At 57.1% G+C, this 15,108-nt stretch overlaps 1 protein-coding gene across 1 annotated transcript in view; it reads left to right on the top strand.

Moving 5' to 3' along the window:
• MMP24 (matrix metallopeptidase 24) overlaps positions 1 to 15,108 on the top strand; it is a 48,754-nt gene that overhangs the window by 20,681 nt on the left and 12,965 nt on the right. Inside the window, 3 exon segments of the mRNA XM_029080151.1 lie at positions 7,586 to 7,734; positions 12,928 to 13,044; positions 13,684 to 13,988. Coding sequence (XP_028935984.1) covers positions 7,586 to 7,734; positions 12,928 to 13,044; positions 13,684 to 13,988 — 571 coding nt within the window.

Raw genomic sequence — 15,108 nt, 5'->3', positions numbered from 1 at the left:
GGACGACCTGGATTCTAATTCCCGCACTACCGCTTGTCTGCGGTCTGACCTTGGACAAGTCACTTCACTCCTCTCTGCCTCAGTTACCTCATTTATAAAATGGGGATTAAGACTGTGAGCCATATATGGGCTGGGTACAATCTAACTAGCTTGTATCTACCCCAGCGCTTAGAACAGTGCTGGACAGACAGCGAGCGTTTAACAAACGGCGTCATCGTCCCCGTCGTAAGCCCAACAGATGTCGAGCGGGTTAGGACCTTGACTTTGCCCGGAGTTTGCCTGCATCATTCAGTGCCCAACATTTCCAGGCTGTATGGCCAGGCTAAGTCTTCTGCGGGGCTTGTACTGACTCTCTTTTGGTTTTTCAAAATCTGGCCGATTCCCTGGAAGCCCTCTGCACGCAGGACCCTGTCCTAGCCCAATTTTGGCTGATTTGGGGCTTATGTGAAACGCCAGCCCCAAAACGCCAGGGTGAGAACTGGGGCCTTTAGGGGCGAGGCACCGGGAGAAGGGCCGGCTCCAGCCACGGTTGGGGTCAGCAAGGCCGGGGCGGTCGTATTTGCCTCCGGGGGCAGCCCAGACGGACCCCAAGATACACACCCCTCTACTAGGGAACCTGGTGTGGCACAAGCAAGGTCAGTGATAGAGAGATATAATAATAAGTCCTCATCCAAAAAGCCAAGAGGAAGCCAGAAAAGGCACGTGGGGTGAGTAGAGTGCTCTTGATTGAGAGGGAGCGTGTATGTGAGTGCCTCTGTGTGTGTGTTTGTGCGCGCGCACCTGCGCGGTTGTTGGCCTGGGGAATGAAGCCTGGCGAGGCCTGGTAGAGCGGGGTGAAGTGCCAGGCATTGGCCAGCCATCCGGGTTCTAGTCTCTTCCTGTAGCTTGGTGACCCTTCATCCCCACCCCCCACCCCCTCAACCCCCAGTGGGGCTGCGGGAAAATCCGAAGTGAGAAGAATGCAGATCTGTTGTGCTGGCTCGCTCAGGGTGCGGACGGACGCCTTTGAAGCCAACCGAAAAGCCCCCTGCCCTGCCTGAGGTGGGCAGAGCCGCCTCGGGGCCGAGCGGGGCCGGCCTCCCGGGTGCTCCGCGGCGCTGGGCCGGGGAAGGAGCCCGCTGGGCCCATCTGCCCCGAGTCAGGAGGCTGCCGGTCTTGGCTTCACGCCGGGGCTCCAGTCCCCCTGCCAACTCGTGACTCCTTGGGCACCAGAGGTTTATTTGAGGAAATTAGAACTCTGCTTCCTCTTTCACTGAGGTCTTCCAAGAGTCCTCCTGACTTCTGAATAACCCTTCTCTGCCTGATTAGTTTCTCTTGGTTTAATTTTCCACATTTGGAGTTCTCCAACTCGATGCCAGAATCCTCTCCATCCGTCTTTCCCTCCCTCAGTCCTCCCACCAGGGCAGGATCCCCTCCTCCCGCCCTTCCCCCACCTCCAGGTTTTGTCCCCGGATCCCCCCGGCCAGGTGAAGGGCCGACGGGACTTCTTGGATTTGGGCTTTGGGTTCCAGCGGCGATGGCCGGGAGTCCAGAGCAGTGCGGCGGCCGCGGAGGGGATAAGGGAAACGTAGCGGAGAGGTGCCCTCTCGTTGTCTGCCTGGCATTCCCACCGCCCACTGTGTGTACGGCACTGTACTAAGCGCTTGGGAAAGTACAATATAGCAGTAAGCAGGCACATTCCCTGCCCGCAACAAGCTTACAATCTAGAGGGGGAGACTAGACCTTAATATAAATAAATAAGTTACAAATATAGAACAGATGTATGTGCATATAAATATACAGATGCGTATTTGAGCTGTTGCTGCTAGATTCAGCCCTGCCCCATTTTTTCTTCTTGGCTAAAACTGGGTGGAACTCCTCTTCCATCTGTCCGTCAGTGGTATGTCCGAACTGCCTGACCTGTGTAGAGCACTGTATGAAGCGCTCTGCATTTAAACACAGTCCCTGCCCTCAAGTTGTTTACAGTCTAGCAGCCCAAGACGGTTGGTTTTGTGAATAAGTTTTCCAAGTAGGGCAGTCGGAAAATGAGGCCTTGGAATGCTCACCCCCTTCCCCTCCTCCAACCTTCCCCTCCCATCCCCCCCCTTTCCTGTATAGTGTTTAACCCCCAGTCTGCTCTTGTCCAGGTGGTTGGTATTTTGGTGGGGATATTTGGAAAATGGCTAACATTTCCATCTCTGAGAGCCTTTGTGGTGTAGATGATCTTGCTTGGGGCAGAGCAGTCTTGGCATTTAAATGATTCAATCAGTAGTACTTGCCGAGCACCGCTCCGCAGCACTGAGCGCTTGGGAGAATCCAATGAGCTAGTAAACTTGATCCCTGCCCCAAAGGAGCTGACAGTCTAGCTGGGGAGGCGGGATTGAAAACAAATGAGAGGAAGGGGAGGATGATGTCTGGGGGGGGGGCGGGGCAGGGCAGTCCTAGAGCCAGGCAGGTCTAGACATTTTGGGGCCTACAACATGGGCCTGAATGAGGTTTTCCTGGTTTTACTATCTCCAGGACACTTCCTGGAACCAGGACAGCAAATGTAGCCAGGGCGATGGGGAACTGTGTCGTGGCTAGCATTTCACACCGGTCTTCTACACACAAGCACACACGCACACCATCCTCTGAGATGGGGAAGAGCAGTGGGAAAGAGGAGAGAGTCCTTCTTATTTTGGTCCCCAGCCAAGAAGTGGGGCACCCATGACCCCTACCCGAGACCTGCTCGGTCGACACATTCTGGTAAACTGCTGAAAACGGGGAGCCGGCTGCTACTGACGGAGCGGCACAATGGCCGTGCCAGAGTGTCAAAGGAGAGGCTCTTTTTGAGCAAAATCTTTGCCATAATCCAGGGACATAAGAGGCAAAAGTGGATATGGCACGATGAACGTAGCAGCCTAGCCTTTCTTATAAGATCACCCAACTTCTCCATCCCGGTCATGGAACTTTGAAGTATTAGAATACTTTTTGGAACTTCTACCGGGCTGACCCATTCACGGATTTTCATGATGTTGGGGTAGTTTATGACTGGGGAATGGAGAATTGGTTGATCAAACGCAGCAGCCGCAGGACCGGGCACTCCCAAGTCCTCTTGCCCAAGCGAGGGCTGCCTGCCTGAAAAGTCAGTCGGCTGGGCGACCTGGTCCATTTTATTTTTTTTAAATGACATCTGTTTTGTGCCAGGTGCTGTTCTAAGCGCTGGGGTAATTACAAGGTAATCAGGTCGGTCCCCGTCCCACATGGGGCTCACAGTCATAATCTCCATTTTACAGATGAGACACAGAGAACCTAAGCGACTTGCCCCAAATCACGCATCAGACAAGCGGTGGAGCCAAAACTAGAACCCAGATCTTATTAACTCCCAGGTCCGTGCTCTGCATCTGCTGCACGGGTGGGGTCATGGGAAGCCCAGCAGCTCAGGCTTTTAGGCACAGAGTGGGTTGTCCCAGCTGAACCAGCCACAGGGGCTTGCAGAACAGTAGAGAAGTTTCCACGGCATTGGCAACTGAGGCCGCCCGAGTCGGAGGGTTGCGGCAGAGGGCAGGGGGTCGCGCAGGGCCCCGCCGGAGTCGGGGAAGGGCAGGGCTGGGACAGGCGAGCCGGTTGGCGGAGCATTGGCCGCAGCTCCTTCCCGGTAATTCCACGGGGCCCAACAGCCATGTGGTTTAACCTCTGGGACCACCCCGTCCTCCCAGGTCACCCCAATGCCCCTCCTCCACCGTTGGCCCCTTTGGTCTTTCCCGGTCCCTCAGTCCCAGTGGTGTGCCCCGGAGCTCTTCTGCCCCCGCCCCGAGGAGGCATCTACGCCTGGCTCACCCTCACTGTCCCGTCCCCCGACTCTCTGCAGCCCAGCGCTTCTGGTGTGAAGCCCAGCCGCACACCCATATCCCTCAACAAGGTCTATCCAGAAGTTTCCCCTTCCTCCTCTCTCTCCCTCTTCCCGTCCCCCCTTCCCCATTCCTCTCTTTCTCCTCCTCCCTTTTCCCCTTCCCATTCCCCTCCCCATTCCCCTCTTTCTCCTCCTCCCTCTCCCCGCTTCCATGCCCACCCTCTGGTCCACACCTGTGGCCCTACTCGGCTGCCAGGCCAGGCCTCGGGGCTCCTGCAGCTCAGAATGGGCTTTCATAACCCGGCGTTTCTTTGATAGTGCCGTCAGTCGATCGGTGGTATATAATGAGCGCCTCTTGCACACGGAATGTAGTATTGAGCTCTTGGGAGAGTCCAGTAAAAGTAAAAGATGTGTTTTCTGCCCTCAAAGAGTTTATCGTTTAATGATTGGTGGGGGCTGTGGGAGCAGGAAGGGAGGCAGGGAAGCATATATTGTTTTCAGACAGTGGGATACAGGGAAAGACCTAGATATTTTGACTTTTCTCTAACTTTTTCTTCTTTGCACCTCTGAAGCCCGTCTTTGATTCCTACAGTTCTTCCCCTCAAATGCATCCTGATAATCAAAGAACTTTTCTCCTTCTCATCCCATTTGGCCCTGCCCCTGCCTCCAGGGTTAGGGACAGTCCCCTCCTCCGAGCACTCACCCACCGGGCTTCTCACAGCTGCTCCTGTGGCAGGTCTTGCCCGGTGAGATCCCGGGACTCACCACCCTGCTGCCCGAGTCGGTGCTCCTGACCCCCACACCGGCACCCGCTGGTCGGGGGGCCCCTCTGGCAGCACCCACCCCCCCGTGTGGGCGTGTTCGATTCAGAACACCCTGGGTCTGCTAACGGCCCTTGGCATCCCCGTCGCTCCGCCCGGCGAGGGCGAGTGAGGCACCTCCTTCATTCAGTTTCTGAGTTCTTAAGGGGAAGCTCCGAGGGTCACGGGGGTTGGTCACCTGTCCTACGAGGAAGGGTCCGAGGATTGGCGTGGCGAGAGGGAGAGACCGGAGTCAGAAGGACTGAGCCGTGCAAGATTTATGCTGTGTGGCGAATTGAACTTCCCTTTTGGGAGGAATATACTTATTTTTAGTTATTCACATGCGACAGATTGAACTTCCCTCTCGGGAGGAATACACTTACCAGTTATTCGCACGTGGCGAAGCGCCTACCTCCTGACCACAGATGCTTCCCACTCAGGGGGACTTGGCTTATTCGTGACTCGCACGTGGCGAAGCACCTAGTTCCCATCCACGAACGCTTCCCACTCGGGAGGAATTCACTTATGCGTTACAAGGATGTGGCAGAGTGCCCCAGCTCCCAGGCCCAAGGGCGTTCATTGGGACACTGACCTGTCCCCAGGCTCCTCACTTGGTGCTGGCAGAGCGGGCATCCCACATCTGGGCAGAGGTGACGCACAGCCGGCTGCTGCGAGCCTCGATCCGCTGCACAGTACGTCAGAGGTGGCAGGTATTTATCACCCGTCCTTCTGGCCAGGTCGAGCTCCCGGTTTCCTTTTGTCCAATCTCCATTCCTGCCCCCACTCCATACCTTATTTGGTTGGCACGGGGGCGAGGGACACCTTCTGTATTCCTGGCCCGGGATGTCCAGCAGTTTCAGTTGTAGGAACCACCTGTGCTTCCATGTTCCGCTTTGCTAGCTGGCTAGCGTTTGGCCGCGAGATGGTGGGTGCCCCGGTTCGCCTTAAAACAGTTGTATCGTACTCTCCCAAGCACCTACTACAGTGCTCCGCACTCAGTAAGAGCTCAATAAATGCGATTGAACGAATGCCCAGCAATCGGTCAATCAGTGATATTTTTTGAGCACTGTGTGTGGAGTACTGTAGTAAGCACTTGGGAGAGTAAAATACAGTTGTATTGGTAGACCCAGACACCGAACAGGGCCGAAAGGACCATTTAAAAAATAATCACCAATCTCACAAGCCGAAACGGGAGGCCACGGACCGACGTCATTTGTCTACAGAAGGTAGGAAGGATGAAAGGGGGTTCGACCTGGTGATCCCCTGAGGAGCTGGAGAACTGGCGGAGTCAATCAGGAGGAAGTGGAGCTGGGGTTGTGATTTGAGACTCAGGAGGCTGCTAGAGCAAGGAGACCTTGAAACCCCAAGAACAGAAGATGCTCTTGTCTCCCTTCATTCGGGTGCACCTTTTCTTGGGACTCTGTATGTATCTATCATTCGATCAGCGGTATTTATTCATTGCTACGTGCAGAGCAGTCAGTCGGTCAGTAGTATCTATCGAGCGCTTACTGTTTTCGAAGTTCTGGTTTAAACCTGTTAAGTATGAGGTGACGGAAGGACGTTCAAGTAGAGGACTGTACCCAGAATTAGCAGACGTTCATTTATTCCACTGTATTTATTGAGCACTTACTGTGTGCAGAGCACGGTCCTGAGAGCTTGGGAGAATACAAGACCAAAGAGATGCATTCCCTGCCCAGAGGAGATATGTGTGTATATATGTGTGTGCCTGTCTCTGTCCTCTCATCTGTCCATCTCATGAATGGCTTCCCTTCCTGGCCCAGTGAGGTGAATTTTTTTTATTTATAATAGTATTCGTGAAGCACTTACTATATGCCAGGCACAGCAGTAATCGCTGAAGTAGATACAAGCTAATCGGGTTGGACACAGTTCCTGTCCCACATGGGGCTCCCAGTCTTAATCCCCATTTTACAGATGAGTTAACTGGGGTACAGAAAAGTTAAGTGATTTGCCCAAGGCCACACAGCAGACAAGCGGCAGAGCAGGGATTAGAACCCAGGTTCCTCTGACTCCCAGGCCCCTGCTCTATCCACTAGGCTTCTCAGTGGCAATGTCTACACATCACCTCCAATATCTGTGGGCAGAGGAAGAGAGCGAGAGGGAGAAAATGGGGAGCGACCGCCTTTGCGGTCTCAGCTCATCCCTGCTCCTCCAACAGGCTGAAGTGGACGCTTGCTGCTCAGCTCGAGTGGACTTGGGATTTCATGGCACTCAGCTCCCACAACATGAATTTCTCCATCCTGGAGTGATGCTCTAACGGTGCGACTGCCAAATTGCCTTCATGGATTGGTCCCTGGAGGCAGAAATGCTCGATTAGCCCTCAGCTTTCTTTCACCCTCACCTCCCCACCTGCGAATCCACCCGTGCAGGCATGAAACAAAGTGTAGCCACCACCGAGATGCCCTTCTCTGGACCCTGCTCTTCTCTCCCTCCTGTCGCTGAAGCGCTCTTGGATTTGGCCAGCTCACCAGGCACGTCGTGCTCCGTCTGACCCCTGTGGGTCTGGAGCCCCGGAGTTTTGCGGTGTTTACTGGGAAGCCCCTTGGCCTTGGCAAGCTTCCCGTTCCCTCTGCCCAGGTGGAGTTGGCACCGGCCTGCTAAGAGAGTTCTGCGGAGCCTCTGCCCCATCTCCGGATTCCTTGGCCCAATAGTTCAGTCCCTGATCTTCAACGCCTGCCTGTCCTGTAGTCGCCACCTTAGGTGCTGGGCCCCTGGCCGTGGCCTGCCTGGTTGTGCTCTGCGATGAGCCAGTTCATCTGGTGGGGGCCGATTTTTTTCCTTTCAGAAATAGGGCGGTGTGAGTGATGGAAAGCAGATCGAATTATGGGCGAGGGATAATCGAGAGTTTTGATTCAGGTCCGAGAGAGGATGCAAGCTTTGAAGGAAGAAGATACTCTTTCTGTATTTCCGACGATACCCCGCTGTACTGATACCTTCTCTTTCTCCTATTTTTCAGAATTGGCTAAAATCTTATGGCTATTTACTTCCCAATGACACCCGAATGTCTGCTCTGCACTCAGGAAAAGCTTTGCAGTCTGCAGTTGCCACTATGCAGCAGTTTTATGGGATCCCAGTAACAGGAGTATTGGATCAGACAACAATTGAGTAAGATTTGCAGAGGTTTTCCTACCTTTTGAACTTTCTAGACTTATTTTTCATCTAACTGCTCCGGCACAGGGCAGGGCTCCTCCGTGGGCTTGGAACCGTCTGAAGCGGGTGATGAGTCGAGTCTCCCGATAGGTCCCCGAGACTCGAGAAAGTTCCCGTCTTCCCGCTGGCATCGGTTCGACGGGCCGGAGGGATCGGGGCTGCTCAGAGAGCCACCGTAGTCGGCCGGCAGGGAGCCCAAGGGTGGTTTCTCCTCGGAAATGTTTGTCCCCGGGGTGACCCTGGCTTGTGCCGGGACAGTCGTCTCAAAGGGGAACCCCTGGGCTAAAGGCTCTGACCCGGGGAATGACAGAGGAACCCTGCGGGCAGCGATACCATCCGCCGTTCCACCAGAGGAAATGAACCCATTTGGCACGAGGCGGCCCTTAGTCCCATGGAGGGAGGGAGGGAGGGAGGAAGGAAGATGGGGAGGGAGGGAAGGAGTTGGGGAGGTACCCTGGGGGCCAAAAGCACTGTGCCCTCTGGGCGGGCACCAAGTCTGGGCTGTGAAGGCCAACGCTGCCCCTGCTCTGGGAATTTGGCATCTCAAAGTTTGAGGTCAGGTGGTTCTTGGAGTTTTAGCATTCCTGGGTTAGGACCCCCTCCAGCTGAGCCCCATCCCACACCCTCCCTCTCCTCCCACTCTTGACCTAGTTATGCCAACGGTTCACTGGGCTATCTTAGAGGCAAATACTGCTCTTCTCCATGGTTTTCCCAGCTCTAGATGGCTCTACTTAGATATTCCCAAGTCTGGGGGAATGGGGTGGGGGAGAGAGAGAGAGAGAGAGAGAGAGAGCGTGTGCGTGCATGTGTGCGTGCTCACGTGCATATGCAAGGTTGATCCTGTGGGTCTTTTCCCGAAGCATTTTTGGAGTTCATTCCAACCAACCCAGACTAAGACCAGAGAGGCTCTTCTTAAAGCACGAGTTGAGCAAAAGGCAGGGGGACTGTGCCTGGAGAGTGTTGGCTCAGGAAGGATTTATTTGAACAAACATTATCCCGGAAAGGGCAAGGTGCCTAGTTTGCTCTCTTTAGAGTTATTGCTGGATGAGGGAGAATTCTGATTTTTAGCACAGTTGGACCGACTCTCAGGTTGTTTTTCTCGTGCGTTGCGATTTAAAAGTAAGTTTGGCCCCTGGCGTCATCAACCCGGATATTTATGAAGCCCCTGCTCCGGGCAGAGGTTCCGCAGTCACAGGGCGTCTCCTGGGTCAGCACCCCCGGGTGGGGCTGTGGGGAGAGAACCGGTGCCAATGGAAAAGTGGATGAACCCAAGCTAATCAGGAGAATCCAGACGAAGGAAATGACGGCCGGGCAAGCGTTTTTCCTGAAGAGAACCGACAAGAACGTAGTGCCTCTGGCACCGGGCAGCCCAGAAATGACAACAGAAGATGCCGAAATAGGTTTCCTTGTCCTTCGTGTGTGAAGGGGACGGCTTGTGGTGAGTGTGTGTGCGTGTGTGTCTCCGTGTGCGCCTGTCGTGTATGCACACGTGCAGGAGTGGCTTAAAAGGCTGATGTGTGACCACCGGTCCCTTCCGCTCCGCCCGCAAACCCTCCCAGCCCTTCGTCTGCCGCCCGGCTGCTTCTGAGAGCCTGGGGCTGCTGGCGCCCATCTCTGCCCCAATCCCCTAGCCCAGCCCCCCTGCCCAGAAAGTGCCACCCATCTCTGACCATGGTGTGCCAGGTTGAGGTGCGAACCGTTCCTTCCCTGGAGTCCACGATGCCACTCCACTTGAAGCTGTGCCTTGGAGGGACCTTAAAGCCGTGTTTCTGCCCCGGGGGCGGGGCGCTCACTCGACTGCAGCTCCTCGCCCAGCGGCCGTTCTCGCCCGATGCCAGCGCTCCATCTAGCCGCTCTGGGCTCCGGTCACATGCCCCCGCTTAGGCAGTACATTCGCACCGGGCCACCCAACCGGTGCTGGAGGACCGAGGGTGGGCAGAGGGAAGAGGCTAAGGCAAACAGGTTGGGGCACCTCCACAGTCCTGTAGGTTTGTCCCAGCCAGAAGCCCCCATATCTCTCTCTCCCCCTCACCCCAACACCTCTACCCTCTATCCGCATACTCCTGCAGCCAGTCAGCTGGACAATTGCATTTTGAGGTCAAGGCGGTGATGGCAGAGGGCACCCCTATCGCCCACCGGCTTGGGTTGCTGGGGCCGGGCCCGCACCCCTCCTAGGCAGGGCGGCCGAAGCATTTCCCGCACGCTGGCCCGGCCCTGCAGAGTTGCGCTGAGACTGCATATCCCTTCAAGGCCGGGAGACTGGCCCGGTTCCAGTTCCTCATGATTGGATCCAGGTCCATCTTGTCATTTCACGGATTAGAGATGACCTTGATAGGCACAGCACCATTTTGCCTGCAAAGCTCCAGTTAGCAGTGGGCTCTGAGGCCACTGGGCTCCTCTGGCCTGCGTAGCTTTCCCCCAGAACACTTTGGCCCCCTCAGTGGAGTTTGACCTCTCTGTATCTTGATTTCCTGCTGTCTGGAAGCCAGCCCTCCTTCTACGTCAATGGGTTTTGGTTCACCCAGGCCTGCCTCAGGGCGTCCTACAGGGTAAAGACAAGGGCAGCTTCTCTGTCCATCCCAGCGGGCTCAGGGGACGGTGCGGCCTAGCTGGTGGACCCTTGGGACCGGAGCTCACGGCTCCATTCTGCTGAAGAGAGCGGCCGAGGTGGGAGAAGCTCCTTCCTGGCCTGAAGCGTTCTCGGCCAGGGTCCCCGCGTAGGCGAAATCACCCGTCCGTAACTCCGCACCGATTCTGCCACGAGCCTCGTAACCATCTGCTGTCTTTTTGCCCGGGCTCTTGAAGAACGCCGTCACCATCAAGCATACGGAGACCCCGGATGGGCAGACGGACCGACGGACCCCAGGCCTCCCAACGGCTGTCGTGGCCCGTCGACTTCGAAGAGCTCCCAGAGGCGAACTGCATTCTGTTGAGACCTTACGGTGTCCTCAAGTCCGGTGGACCGCGGCGACCGGTCCCACTCGGCGCCTCCGCCCACGGGCGATTGAGCCCCATCCGACACTTCCTCACCTGCCAGCATGCAATCAGGTCTCCTGGTGCTCAGGTGGCTGAGGCTCGTGTCCACCCCCTGCCTTGGCCTTGGGGGACCCAGGCCGTGCGATCAGGGGCAGGGCTGGAGTCGGAGGATGATGGCGGGTTGCAGAGCGCAAGGCCCTGGGCTAGTGCAGTGAGGTGGGTGGAAGGGACTCCAGTGTGGACGGATTTGTAACGGAGGTTGGTGGGCAGAGGTGACGGGAATAAATTAAAAATAACATTTTACAGTGATGTAGCCGTAAAGCAGGGCAGTGAGCTTTCCATGGTGCGGGCCGGTGGCCGCAACGATCGTTCCGGACGCCGTGGTCTCCCCGGTGGATTCACACCCATTGGAGAGAAGCTGGCTTCTCAAGGAGGAATCGGAGATTCTTGGTGTTTCCTCCGAGTGGCCCATATGGCTTCGGACCGGCCGGCGCCCGGGCCTACTTACGGAGTCCCCCGCCTCTGGGAGAAATGCCCCGACTTTCCACTGCCTTTCGTCGTTCTGTCCTAAGCAGCGATCCCCACAGGACATGAAAGAAGTCACTGTTTGGGATCAGGGAAGAGCTGGGCTCTTCCCCCGGGATCAGCGGGATCCCCCCTGTGACACAGAGACAGAACTTGCAGATGAAGAGGGGTGACGTGGTTTCCCCAGGCTCCCACAGAAGACTGTGTAAATCGACTGAAGAACTGTGAGCCTCTGCCTCGACGTGTCTCCTAACCAGTAATATTTTTATCCACTATACGAATGAGAAGAAAGTACAAGGAGATGGAAAAACAGATTCTCAGGCTGAGATTTTCAAGTGGAGGCCCCGGGGCTTGGCGGCAAACCTCAGAGAGCCACAGTCTGTGGCCTGGTCAAGACCTGAGATGCTCAGGGACCTCTCTCCCCTCAGGAACTGAGTTTAGGGGGAAAATGGGGAGTCTTGCCACTGTGCTCCGGCTCCAGCCCCCGGCCCCAGTCCCATGGCCTGCCTCCCCCGAGGCTTAAGGCAGGGTTTGGGCATGTCCTTAGCCACCAAAGTGCCAGTGAACCCATTTGGTTGGGCAAGCTGGCAGGTGAGGAAATGTCAGATGGGGCTCAATCACCTGTGGGTGGAGGCACAGAGAGAGACCCATCACCCCAGTTCACCGGACCCGAGGGCACTATAGGGCCCAGGTGACGCCAGCAGCACAAAACCTTTCTGGCTCTGGCTCACTGTACTGTGGGGTTTGATTAAGCGGAGAAAGAGAGAGCTCCCCAGCTTCTGGCTGGTTCTCAGGCTGGCAGGAGTGGATGGTGGAGAGCAGTGAGCGGAGAAGAGAGCAGCAAGCAGAGAGCAGCCTTTCCTCTGGGAGGGGCCTCAGAAAACCTCAGCTCCACATCAGGGGCGGTCGTAGCTGTCCACTTCTGGCAGAGCCGTGCCGAGGTCCCCGAGAGTGCCCCAGAGGCCTCTGGGAAGTGTCAATCGGCCAGCCCCCCGGCTTCACTGGGTCCTGTGGTTTCTCCCTTTCTTCCCCTGCCATCCCTTGCCAGACCTAGTTAGAGTGTTTGAAAGCACCCGGTGCCGACACAACAGCCCGACTCTGGTCTAGCTGTCGAAAATGTCTCGCAGTCAGGTTGGTCACGTCACTTCACTCTCCTCCGAACGACAGCCTGTACCTACTCAGTCTCCCAGCTTCCCCAGAATAGGAGACCCAAGGCGATAGCCACCGACTCCGTTGGCCAGGTCCGACGTTGACGGAGCGCTCTCTCTACTAGCCTCCCCTGAGCCTGGGAGAGGTTAGGTGGCTTGCCCGAGGTCAGATGGTGGCAGGAAGAGAGGGGACTGGGCTCGAGTATCTTGGCTCCCGGCCCCGTGCCCTCTCCACTAGTCCCCCCTACCTCCCTTGAAGCGGTCCCGTGAATGATTCACAGCGATCACAGAAATGACTCCTTTATGAGAGTCTGCCACTCCCTAAGGAAGAACCGGAGCACGCAAACGAGACCGTTCCGTAGCCGGCCTCCTTGGCCCAGGACGGTTTGTTTTTAGTCGCCGGGATTCTCAGCCACGGTCCGGGGTGTCTGTGGCCCCGGGGAAGGTCGGCCCCCTCCCGGCCGTCTCGCTCAGGGTGACGTGTGCTCTCTCTCCTCAGGTGGATGAAGAAGCCCCGGTGCGGCGTCCCGGACCACCCGCACCTGAGCCGCAGGCGGAGGAACAAGCGTTACGCCCTGACTGGTCAGAAGTGGCGGCAGAAGCATATCACATACAGGTGCCTGTTGTCCCGGGCCGGGTTCGTCCAGCTCCCCCGTCCCATCCGGTTTGGAAGGGTCTGGGCGTGTAGGGAGTCCAGGTGCATGGGGTGGAGTGGGCAGGTGTCCCGGGCTCTCGGGAAGAGCCAGGAGAGCCGCCTTTGCTATTGGGTAGCGAACGTGTGTATGTGTTTGTGCACAGCACTGGCCAACCGGCATGATCTTTTCTTCCCCAACGGCCCCACTGGTTAATCGCCATGGAGTTGAAGGGTGTCTCCCCCAGGCTAGCATGCAGCCCGAGAGATTGGCCCGGTCCCTGCCCTGTCCTGGAACTCGGGCTGGGCACTCCTGGACCTCGAGGCCAGTGTGCGCTCGCTCTCAAGAGCTCGCTTCAAGGAACTTGAAGGGCGGCAGCTACCGTTCCGGTTAAGCGGGACCGGGGCAGCGCAGAACCGCTGCCCTGCCCCCCGCTTCCCGTCCCTCCGCTGTCCTGATCCTCTGCCTCCCTATTCCTCGGTCCCTCGGCTCCCCTGGCACCCCAGCGCCCCTCCTCCACCCGTGTGGTTGCCGCCGGGTCCCGCAGCCCCCCAGCCGGCCCGTCTCGTCTCGCGGCCTGACCGTCCGGCCCTAACGCGCCCGCCCTCCCCGCCTCTCGGCAGCATACACAACTACACCCCAAAGGTGGGCGAGCTGGACACCCGGAAAGCCATCCGCCGGGCTTTTGACGTGTGGCAGAAAGTGACGCCGCTCACGTTCGAAGAAGTCCCTTACCATGAAATCAAAAGTGACCGGAAGGAGGCGGACATCATGATTTTCTTTGCCTCGGGCTTCCACGGCGACAGTTCCCCGTTTGACGGGGAAGGCGGGTTCCTGGCCCATGCCTACTTCCCCGGCCCTGGGATCGGCGGAGACACCCACTTTGACTCGGATGAACCGTGGACTCTGGGAAATGCGAATCATGACGGTGAGTCCTCCGCCCCCAGAGAGGGAGCGCCCTCGCCGTGTGGGCAAGAGCTGCTTACCGTGGGAGGAAAGAGGTTCGGCCGCCCGTCTCCTTGCCCCCCGACCCATCCCTTGCCGCGCAGGAAGGGAGGGTGAGTGCAAAAGTGGGCCGGGAGCCAAAGAGCTGCAGGACCCGCTAGGGATATTTACAGGTTGAGCACTTGTGCATTCATCACAAGCTCGTCCTGTGGTCTGCAGGTGGAGAGTCTCTTGCCCGAGGTCTCTTGGAGAGTCTCTTGGCTGGAACTGCAGTCACACGAGCTCAGGATCCAGGCCAGACTGGCCCACTGGCCCAAACATTTTCTCAGAGTGGAGATGGAGGAAGCAGCGTAGCCTAGTGGAAAGAGCCTGGGCCTGGGAGTCAGAGGACCTGAGTTCTAATCCCGGCTCTGCCACCCCTCAGCCGTGTGACCCTGGGCAAGTCACTTCACTTCTCTAAGCCTCAATCTCTTCATCCGTAAAATGGGGATTAAATCCTTTTCTCTCCGATTTAGACCCTGAGCCCCTTGTGGGACAGCCGGATTATCTTTTATCTACCGGCACATCTTCCCGCAGAAACGCTCTGGACGTGTCACTCCCCTTCTTAAACACCTCCAGTGGTTGCCTATCGACCTCCGCTCCGAACAAAAACTCCTCACTCTAGGCTTCGAGGCTCTCCGTCACCTGGCCCCTTCCTACCTCTTCTCCCTTCTCTCTTTCTACCGCCCACCCCGCACGCTCCGCTCCTCCGCCGCCCACCTCCTCGCCGTCCCTCGGTCTCACCCATGCCGCCATCGACCCCCGGGCCGCGTCCTCCCGCGGTCCCGGAACGCCCTCCCTCCTCACCTCCGCCAAACTCATTCTCTTCCCCTCTTCAAAACCCTACTTAAAGCTCACCTCCTCCAAGAGGCCTTCCCAGCCTGAGCTCCCCTTCTCCCTCTACTCCCTCTACCGCCCCCCCCCACCTCTCCGCAGCTTAACCCTCTTTTCCCCCCATCTCCCTCTGCTCCTCCCCGCTACCTTCCCATCCCCTCAACACCGTACTCGTCTGCTCGACTGTATATATTTTCATCACCCTATTTATTTTGTTAATGAAATGTACA

The sequence above is a fragment of the Ornithorhynchus anatinus genome, chromosome 15, assembly GCF_004115215.2.
Source record: "Ornithorhynchus anatinus isolate Pmale09 chromosome 15, mOrnAna1.pri.v4, whole genome shotgun sequence".
NCBI classification, from domain to species: Eukaryota; Metazoa; Chordata; class Mammalia; order Monotremata; family Ornithorhynchidae; genus Ornithorhynchus; species Ornithorhynchus anatinus.
The sequence above is the reverse complement of the archived record's forward strand: the minus strand, read 5'-3'. Positions and strand labels throughout refer to the sequence as shown.